Source organism: Cydia strobilella, chromosome 27 (assembly GCF_947568885.1).
Source record: "Cydia strobilella chromosome 27, ilCydStro3.1, whole genome shotgun sequence".
In the NCBI taxonomy this organism is placed as follows: Eukaryota; Metazoa; Arthropoda; class Insecta; order Lepidoptera; family Tortricidae; genus Cydia; species Cydia strobilella.
Genome location: NC_086067.1, coordinates 2,235,104 through 2,245,860, shown reverse-complemented (window position 1 = coordinate 2,245,860; position 10,757 = coordinate 2,235,104). Strand labels below are relative to the sequence as shown.

General features: G+C 38.0%; 1 protein-coding gene across 3 annotated transcripts in view; it reads right to left on the bottom strand.

Annotated features, from left to right (window-relative positions):
• Positions 1–2,974: 2,974 nt before the first annotated feature.
• The window catches only part of LOC134753494 (DNA topoisomerase 2-binding protein 1), a 30,593-nt gene continuing 22,810 nt past the window's right edge, over positions 2,975–10,757 (bottom strand). Inside the window, exons 20-26 of one of the 3 annotated variants that reach the window (XM_063689374.1) lie at positions 10,073–10,215; positions 9,321–9,362; positions 7,851–8,040; positions 7,139–7,461; positions 6,007–6,246; positions 5,264–5,487; positions 2,975–4,970 (exon numbers count right to left, since the gene is read on the bottom strand). In XM_063689374.1, the coding sequence (XP_063545444.1) occupies positions 4,778–4,970; positions 5,264–5,487; positions 6,007–6,246; positions 7,139–7,461; positions 7,851–8,040; positions 9,321–9,362; positions 10,073–10,215 (1,355 nt within the window). In that variant the 3' untranslated portion in view covers positions 2,975–4,777. The remainder of the gene's footprint in view (positions 4,971–5,263; positions 5,488–6,006; positions 6,247–7,138; positions 7,462–7,850; positions 8,041–9,320; positions 9,363–10,072; positions 10,216–10,757) is intronic. The other 2 variants (XM_063689373.1, XM_063689375.1) reach the window with 2 other exon arrangements.

The following is a 10,757-nucleotide window of genomic DNA, read 5'->3' as shown; positions in this document are numbered from 1 at the left end:
GATCAGTTTATAATAAATAAAAAAAAAAAAAAAAAAAAAACGTGCAATCAGACGTGAAAAGGATCCGTTTGGAAGGATTGACAATGTTAGGAAACCGGTCATGGGGCAGTAAGGTTGAGAAACAAAATCTGGTAAACTCGGAATTCGGATAGACGGTAAATAAGTAGGTATAATTAGTTTTAAACCATTTAATTTTCATTAAATGCTACCCACGATCGCAAACTTCGTATTAAAATATGACGGTGCCAGTCTATTTCTGAAAGAGCTATTACAACTCTGTAAGCTTTGATTTCATAAATTTTGAATCTAATTCCGATTGGGCGGGGCTTCGCCCAATCCCGCCCAAACTGTATTCTCATTGGTTGGGCGAGATGCGCGAGCGCCGCCGGGGAAATGAATTGACTGATTCTCGAAATTTAAAACTCACATCATTAGGCCTTGTCCATCTTTACAGATGATTTAAGCAGCATCCATGAGTTGTGTTATCTAACGACAGCGTCGCTCGTGGCTAAATAACCCGATCCTTGAACGGCACAGTCGTCCACATCTATAACAAGCAAAAGTACATTGAGGGTCCACAGCGAGGCGACCCTCATCGCGGATGTGTCTTATGGCGCGCCATAAAACTCACAAGTTGATTTCATATTGATCTATTACTCTCCTGCACTTTTTACTAGCGTCGAAAAATGGCATTCTTGCGTCCGCACCTCCATTTGATTGGTCATAATCATAATCTTACAATCCAATCAAGTGGAATCGGTGAGCCAATGAGGGCTATCGTTTTTTTGCTCACCAGTTGGCGCCTCTGTTGATGGTGGTCCAAAAGACTATAGAAAAGCTGTCAGTCATTGAAGTGACAAGTGACATTTGACATTTCGAACTATGGAAAAGACCACCATCTACACTAGCGCTCCTAGCGGCGAATTCATACGCGTTAGCCCTCATTTAATTTTGCGGCAACACAACCTGATTTGTTCATACAATTTACTCAGATTGGATAAAAATTCGTCTCGTCTGGACTGGCCTTTATGTTTTCAAAATGACGGACGTTTTTCTGAGCCTTGTAGTAATCGGAGAGAGTACTTTTTGGCGATGTGTGCGAAGTGCATGGTGGAGCGAGAAAATAAATGATCGCGCTTGACGCGAAAAATTTGTGAACTATCATAGCCTTAGCTTAGATTATTTTTGTACTTAAATTTAGTTTAAAAGAATACCTACATGTTTTTGTAGCCTGATAAAATAGTTTATTTGTTTATTAGGATCACCAACAGAAGATACAATTTACATACTAGAATTATCAATACTAAAAGGGCACTTTTTTTTGATCCCTCACTTACAGGCAATCACAGCATGCATTATTATATTAATTTAAACATTAAGTTAACACTCAGAAAAAAAACTTAGAGGATTAGACAGACAAAAGAAGATTATAATAATTTAGAATAAGTATAAAATACTAATTAACAAGACACCGAATACTTAATATTAACAATAACTATTCCACACAACGTAGTCGAGCTAGCTGAGGTTGTCAACAGATAATAATTTGTTTTTAAGTAAGACCACTGTCGTGAAACACATCCAATGAAGGGACATTATTAGCATGCATTATTTACATTATTTTATTATTTTTTTCAATTTACTGGGTCTCTTAACCTTTAACTGTAGCTCGGTAAGCGATTTGGAATGTCACTAGAAAGGGCGTGGCTTGCGCAGTGACATCGTGTAGATCATACCCGCGTATGGTTTGCTAATTGGATATCAACCTTAATGCATTAAGACAAAGTTCAAATTCAATACAATTTGTAATCTTAGTTGTAAAATTGGTAGTTTATGAAGGGAATGTTAGTCGTTTGATTTTGAAAGTTCTTCGTTTTGTATTTGAGTTGATTTTCGTGATTCATTTTTAGGAACAAATAAATAAATAAAATTACGATTATTACCAGAACACAAAAAAAGTACAATGGAAGAAACAAAAACAATTGTGAAGTCAAAGACCTATGTAACTTCGTATTTGATGAATACAGTCTAAGGGAAAAAACGTGCGTCGGAAATCAAGAAAATTTGATTCTCGCACAATGGCGCTACCACCAATACCAACCTTTGGCCTAACTCGGCTAGATGGCGTTGACGGTTTCGTTTGTTATGTAACAATTTTAAGGGTCTCCGGCAAGCTCGGTTCTCCATACAAACATAGTCCCGCTCTCATTTTAAAACGACTCGCTAGATTGCTCTGAAACTTTGTACTTACAATAGGATAAGGTGGGCCAATTATAAATGCATTTTAACGAAAGACGTCACTACGAAAAGAGAATGTATCACTGGCCCACCCTGTATATCTATGTCTGTAATTAGTTTATGTAGCTTCAAATACCATAGTTTAAAAAAATACAGCGAATTTATACAAAACTTGTTTTTGCTCTATTTCGTTTGTTTTATAAACTGGAGGTATATAAACTAATTTCAGACTTTAGAGATTCTTTAGAACAATTAAGATAAAATGTTCGCCTTTTATGAAATCAGGTAATAAGCGTGTAGCCATTTCCGTTCCTTTTTGACTTTGAGCGACAAATAAGTTATTGCAAAATTTTATATAGTGTGGCTAAAAACTAAGTGCATTCCCGTTGCCAGGGAGGTTTTGGGATTATACTGAGCAACTTTTACTATGGGACCAACCACGAAATCGCAAAATTTTTTTTTAACTTCCCATAGAAAACGGACCAGCCAAAATGTATAAAATAGCCAAATTTTTTTCGCGATTTCGGGGTTGGTCCTATAGTAAAAGTTGCTCAGTATAATCCCAAAACCTCCCTGGCAGCGGGAATGCACTTATTTTTTAGCCACCGTGTATATGCTGGTCTCTACATTGACCTAAGAAAAATACAAACTGGGATTAGGGGAAACTCGTAAAAGAAAAAATATATATATCAAAATAATTTACTGCGAAATTAGGATAAATTGTGATACAGATTCTGAACTATTTTTGACTAAGTTAAATCTATATGGATTTAAGATGAAAGACTGAATGTCAAAACATTTTATTTGTGTACAGTCATTTGACTGTACAAAAAAAAACGTTTTGTCAAACAATGTCAAATAATACGGAACACTCAATAACTCAAAAACATGTTACAGCATAATTATTTCGATGTCATATCATGTGGTGGTCATATCATGTGGTCGTCATATCATGTGGTCGTCATATCATGTGGTCGTCATATCATGCATATTTTTGAGAAATGAATCGATTCGTATTTTTAAGCTTAACTATAAAATCCCTTTGTTTCCCATAAAGTTTTAAGTCATAATTAATTGTCATAAAGTATTGTTTTGTTTGTTATATTATCATTAGTCCTAAAACTGAAACCGTTAATTAACTTTTCAGGATTTTTGTTAGGTTATCCTATAGATAGGTTAGGTTAACGCAAAAGGAAGCGGCAGAGCGATCGCGCGAGGATGACGCGAACTCGCTCCCTCAGCGCCGAAGGAGACCAGGTAGGCGGCGAAGAGCCTTCGCATCAAGGATAATGCCGCCTTAACGGGACCCAGCGGGTGATGGGTCGGGAGTTCCATCACCCGCATGAACAGGTTCGGCGCTGGAAGGCCCTCGAGTGTTCCGAGGAGCCTTCAACGAAGTAAGCTGCTAGAGCGGCCGTAAAGAATGGATTCGCAAGAACAACGCCGACGGGGTATCGGAGGTCTACAACCGAGTTCCCGAAACCCCGTCTACAAAGCACGCGGCGGAACACCCCAGGGGGTTTAGTCCGTGGGAGTCGGACATACCCACTAGGCTTCTCCCGGGCCAGTGGGATCCATAAAAGATTCCCCCAAGGTTTGTTTTATGGCAATCCTGAAAAGTTACGCGTTTCTGAACCAAACAAATTATGACTAACGAAAATGCGGACAAACAATACATTGATTTAAAAACTTTTTGTAAAACAATAGAGACCCATAAAATACATTTTAACTAAAACTATACAATATTATTATATGGGGCATTTTCTATGAGAAGGGACCTTATTGTCGATGGCGCTTACGCCGCACAGCGTCGTACAGCATTTTATTTATATCGGGGCATCGTTTATAATGGCGTAAGCGCCATCGACAATAAGGTCCCTTTTTATGGAAAATACCACATTAGGGGCGATGGGGGGTGTGCTAGAGGGGTTAAGTATTAGTCATCCAAAAATGTCATCATATTCTTTTGCAATATCCTATTCGTTCCCGCGAAGTAGGACAAATTTACATTATCTAATATTATATTACCTACAAACGCCCTAATACATCTACACATATGTCTAACTTTTAACTATTTGTAAGTAAATGTAGCTGATCCATTCAAATTTCAACATACATATAATGTCTCAAGAGGTTCGGATGGGAATACCCATTAGTCCCCGCTGGGCACAGATAGGAATAAGTGCATTCATATAAATCATTTCCATCTGTTCCCGCCTCATGTACGGCGGCAGACACGTAGGGCGGGGACAAACATGCTATTTTCTTTTTTCTTAATGGCCGCTTGGTCTAAATTGGCTAAAATAACTACACAATTCTGACCTTACAAACAAGTTATTTGATATCAGTCAAGTGCAAAAAATTAGGTTACTCCCAATTGGGGTTAGCCTTGCAATAAATCCGAATATTGCATATCTTTACCTCTTTCGTTTGCCACAGAGTGGTACAAGTAAGGACCTTTATAAAACACAATACAAGCTTAAACTGCGTATTATAGTTATGCACAAGATACATTTGCTTACGGCATGCCTATCTGGGGTTATTGTCTAAACTCAGGTAAACAGTGCTGGTTCAAATCCGGACGATTCTCTTCCGTCAGAAACGCGCTAAGAAGTATGGAGGCGCACACAGGGACGCGACGAGATACGAGCCATGCCCTGTCTCGCTCTTTCATCGGGTAGCGCTTCGGGTCGGCGAAGCAGACGTTGATAGTTTCGTCGGTGTACGGGGGTCTGAAACAATAAATAAATAAAATTAGTAATATTATGTCTTATAAGGGACATTATTATCGGTGAATCAATTTTTAGAACACTGATTTTGTGTTATGGACTCCCTAACAAAGAAAATTCGGTTTTTCAAAAACCATGTTAATTTTTATACTTTTTCGTTTACACGGGCATTATTGGATACATAAGTATTAATTTAACACATTAAAATTACCAACTTGATCCGATAAAAGTTACATTTTGTACGGTACATGAAAGGTGGTGTCATTACAATTTGGTGCCGTGACCAGGATACTCACTCTTCATCCACAACACTCCCTTCTCCAGCTTTCACCAATCTCGCCAGCAGTTTCCTTCTCTGCTCGGGCGCATGTAACAGTGCTACGACTCCAGTAAAAGGCCCGGGTTGCCCTCGAGCGCGTCTGGTTCGCCATCGATGGGCAGCGAGGGCGAGGACGCGTTCACCGCCGGTGACCGGGGGGAGACAGGTCGCTAAGGGGTTGCCCCATTCGTAACCCTCCTCCTGGAACAACGTTTTTGTTAAGGCATAGATATTTCAGCCTAAATACGTCCCACTGCTGGGCTATATTCCCCATTCCCGCGCTAGCCCAATGCGGGTCGGGGACTTCACATACACCTTTGATTTTTTTCGCGGATTTATGCAGGTTTCCGTACGTTTTCCTTTTTCACGAAAAGCTAGTGGTAAATATCAAATGATATTCCGTACATGAGTTCCGAAAACTAATCGGTACGATAAGACCCAGTATTTAAAACCGCGACCTGCGGATTGAAAGTCGGACGTCAAATCCACTCGGCCACCACCGCTTAAGGCACAGAATAGATGTAAATTTGTATACTAAAGTTAAGTGAGTGTGTGTATGCGTGTGTGTGTGCGGATGCGACTGTGTGTGTGCTCGTGATTGTAAGAAGTATCAGTCACTCAGTGTGTGTGTGCTTACGTGCGTGTAATTAGTGTGTATGTGTATTTCTGTGTATATGAGACTATATCTTGAAAAACCTTAAAACATTGGTGAAAATGTACCGGTAAGAACGTGCCATGAGCGGCGCTCCTGGCCACGTAGGCGGGGTGCAGCAACCAGCAGCCGGCGGCGATGCAGTTGAGCACGCGCTGGCTGCGGGCCGGCGCGCAGCACAGCAGGTGCGTGGCCGGGAGGGGGGAGGGGGGGCAGGAGGGGGAGGAGGGGGCCGCGGCGTCCGAGTCGTCCAGGTCGGTCACCAGACCGCCGAGGCGGACGATCATTTCTACTGTTTCTTCCCGATTCTAGAAGGAGAAGGGAGAAATAAATACGTCTGTGTGAAATTAAAAATTCATGTTCCGATGGACACAAAACGACAGATAAATATATTGGAAAATTTAGTTTGTTTACTATTTGTATAAGGGTTCATCCATTTATTACATCACACGAATTTCGAGGTTTTTTGACACCTCCCCCTCTCCTTGTCACACTTGATCACATTTGGCAAACCCCTCCCCCCCTGATGTGATGTCACATTTTTTCAATGAAATCGGCAAATCAAATGAAGTATTATTAATATTTTATCAAACTATATTTAATAAAAGAAATATTAGTAATTTTATAACCCAAAACAGATTAAAAAAGAAAATTAAACGATTAAAAACGATTATCGTTCCAAAAACTTGTTATTTAACTGTACAGCGATACGAAATAATTTATTAAGTTAATGTGACGTCACAAGTTTGTAACTCCCCCTACCCCTTGTCACAACATGTCACATTTTCTTATCCACCCCCCCCCCCCTAAACGTGTGATGTAATTAATGGATGACCCCTAAGCATTTTAGCACAAATTATTTTTAAATTGAAACTAATTTTCTAGTACTAAAACACCTTGGTTACCTTTAATTTTTATTTCTATCCGACATGACATTTATTTATTTCATTTCATTTCTTATCACAATAATTAAAAAATCACATGAAAAATAACAAAAACAACAAGAATACTACTGGTTGGACTATTAAAAATTTCGACTGTTTTCTGTTTATGTCTAATTCAAAAACCAAAAAAACCATCCATGAAATATAATCTACAATAAATAAATTGTTATAGAATTATTTTGAAACCATTCATTTCCATAAAATAAAAAGTGGCGGTTTTATTTTCTATTTTATTTGATTTAACATAATAACTTACGTCAACATTAGAAGACAGCATAAATCTCCTAATTGTTTTCTTTCCTTCTCTCTTCGCTTCCACCGCTTTGTCCACTTTCAACACACTATTCGAAGCTAATTCAACTTTTGACATATTTGCCGTTTCTTTCGATTCAACATTTCTATGGTCTTCATTATCCTTTTCTTTTGGTTCTAAATAACTTTTAGTTTTATCTGATTTGTCTAAAGTAGTAACGCTGGTATGAGGTTTGCTGGATTCAAAAGATTCCTTTTGAGATGGTGTGGTGTCGTCCCAGCCGACGGTGTTGGGTTGAGACTCTGGTCCGGATTCGTACTCCATATCTGTAACAAAATAAAACATTTATACTCTGGCACACCCAATTTGTCAGTAGAAAAAGGCAAATTTAAATAAAACCGGCCAAGTGCGAGTCGGACTCGCGCACCGAGGGTTCCGTACTTTTTTTGTGACGTGAACGTGAAAATTTCAACTGTCTAGGTATCACGGTTCATGAGATACGACCTGGTGACAGACAGACGGACAGCGGAGTCTTAGTAATAGGGTCCCGTTTTTACCCCTTGGGTACGGAACCCTAAAAATGTAGGAGTGAAGAGTTGACCTCCCATAGAAAATTTGAATTTCGTTTCTATTGACAAAACGGGTGTGTCTGTGCTACAAACTGTGTTACTCCCATTGTTGCATCCTATGTGACTTGTGTTACAGGCTGTATTACCTGCAGGCTTCTCTTGCAGCGGCTGCACCCTGCTCGCGCGCCGAGGAGTCCGCCTCCCCGCGAGCACGACATTGAGCCGTTGCAGTTGTTCGTCCACTTCTAACGGGACCACACTAGGCCGAGGGTCTTGAACGGGTTTGCGAGCTAGAGGGGTGGTCTGGACGTCTGGTATTCTTGCTCCGCCGGCACACTGTTAATAGAAGAAATAAAGATATTTTCACCACGCAAATGTTTACTGTAAAATATTACAAATCAAAACTGAATTAACGCTATTAATTATGTATAAAATTCAAAATCATCACTTTCAAGTCAATTCCATCAGCCGATATGAGGAAACAACTCAAAATTTGCATTTAATTTGCATTTAGTATTAATAATTTTAGTTTTAATTTTTAGTTAAGAACTTACTAACAATGCTATGGACCCGCTATCCCGCTGCTATGCGCTATGCTTCAGTTATTGACTTTAGAAATAACTATATATTATATAATACAACTATGAAATTATTAAAAGTTAAATAAGACACTGTCAAATATATTGTACATATATAAATTAATCTTTAGATTTAAGATAATTGCCTTGCCCTACCAGGGCCCATGTGAAACTATTATATATGTAACACCTGTGTACCATGGATGCAATAAATAAATATGAATATGAATATGGACCTATGAGTTGTCTGAAAATAAACGCATTTTATTTTATTTTATTTATTACTTTACCACTTATGGATACAAATATACAATGCAACTTTCTCATCCGTTTTTGAAGTATCAAGACAGCCTTTACGAGATGGTGTGGTGAAAAAAATTGATTGTTAAAATAAAATGCGGCACAGGAGCATCAGTGTCTTATGGAAACACATTCTTAAAAACAAATCACCGCCTGACAAAACTCAGTTTACACAGAGCATTCTCAAAAAAGCTTCTCTGTCTCAGTATCGATTTTTAAGTACTAAGGGATTTTAATTTTGGTTGTTAGTAATAAAGTCGCGTATGACAAATGCATTTACTCATTAAACGATTTTCTGACTGATTCTGTTTACTAGACACTAGACTAGATATAATTATAATACTTAATGGATTATTAAATAATATACTTGAATGTATGTACTATTAAACTTTATGTGATTTGTTATAAAAAAAATATGTCACTTGCATGTTATATTAATCATTTTAATAAATTTGTTTTTCAATATTAATTTTGAAATTGTAATAAAAGTTCTTATTTAGTTTTAAATTTGCATGCCATTTTTTGGCTTAACATGTGATACTAAATCAATTAATTTATAACATCTGTATGTAATTACCATGTTTAAGCAAATAAATATTTCATATTTCATATGCCTCGAGTTATATAAACACAAAGATTTAAAAAAAAGTATTCATAAACTTAGGACAATAATGATTAAGTGAGGGTGAACTGAAGGTCTGATACACAATAAATAAAAACAGGTGCGAATAGTCTTACCTGATCTTCAGTGAATTTTGCCATTTTGGAGGGTGGTGTTTCCTGTAAAACAATTCCTTTAAAATAATACATTCTTAATCAATAACGCCATTACTAGCATTTTAGTAATCTAATAAAACCATTCGTTTAGTTTAAACTAAAGCATTTGATATTGTTCATCACGACATTTACGTCAGCAAGCTTAAGCGTCTGGGGTTGTATATTTCGCTGTTGACAAGTACGCAATATACTGGCAAACCTGGCATAAATAGATTGTTGTAATAAAAAGAAAGCTTATTTAAAAAATAATAAGTATGTTCGCATGAAGTCCCTCATGGCTGTATACTTTAAATGATTTCACATCTCGTTTTCAACGGTAATTTCGTATGGAGTGCTTCAAGGGTCGCATTTAGGAGCACTAATATTATTTAACAATTTCATCATTTTCGTATGGAGTACCTGAAGCGTACCGTTTAGGTCCTCTACTTTAAATTATTTATCAATATAGCCTAATTATTGCCTATTTCACTGCGGGATTCATTAGTAGGTAAACCATCTACAAACTCCCAGATCAGCTTCCGTGCGTCGACGGACATCCGTTTACGACCGGATCGGAGCGCTGCGTCAAAATCGTTGTCATTTCGGAGTCCCTCCAGGGTCTCCTGTAGGACCTCGACTTTATCTCGTCCTCAATGCTAATCACGTATAGGGTGCCTAAGGGGTCCCACTTAGGACCACTACTTTTAAAAATGTAACTTTGTAAGCATATTTACCGTATCACTGCGAGATTGGTTAGTAGGTAAGCTATCGACGAACTCCCACAGCAGCTTCCTCGAGTCGACGGACATGCGCCTGCGTCCGGGGCGGAGCGCTGCGCCGAAGTCGCTGTCCGGAGTCGGGATGTGCTTCTTGTCGACTGGTGAACAGTATATTATAACAAATCTACTTAGCGCATTAATATATTAAAGATGTTAATTATTTAATAAATATTTATTAAGATGTTTATTTCTGAAGCCACATGAAACGGACTCGATAGGGCCGTGGCCATGTACAATGTATAAATAACCTTTAAAAAAAAATTAAAGAAGAAAAATAGACATTAGATAATTTTTTTTTTTCATATTAGATGACAAATTACTTTCCAAGCGGGGGGTCGGGATGAAGAAAATTATTAAAATTGCAGCACGCGAATTCATCTTGCGACGGCAGTCTGATAGCCGCCTTACACTACTACTAAGGAAAAAAACCGGCCAAGTGCGAGTCGGACTCGCGTTCCAAGGGTTCCGTTTGTATATTTTTTATTTTTTGCCTATTTTCTTGAATAACTTCTAAACTATTTACCTTAAAATTATAAAAAAATATATTTGAGATTCTCACAATGAGCTCTTTCATATGATATGTAACACGATATAGTTTGAAAAACTAAATTTTTTAATTTTCTCATTTACCCCCCAAAAG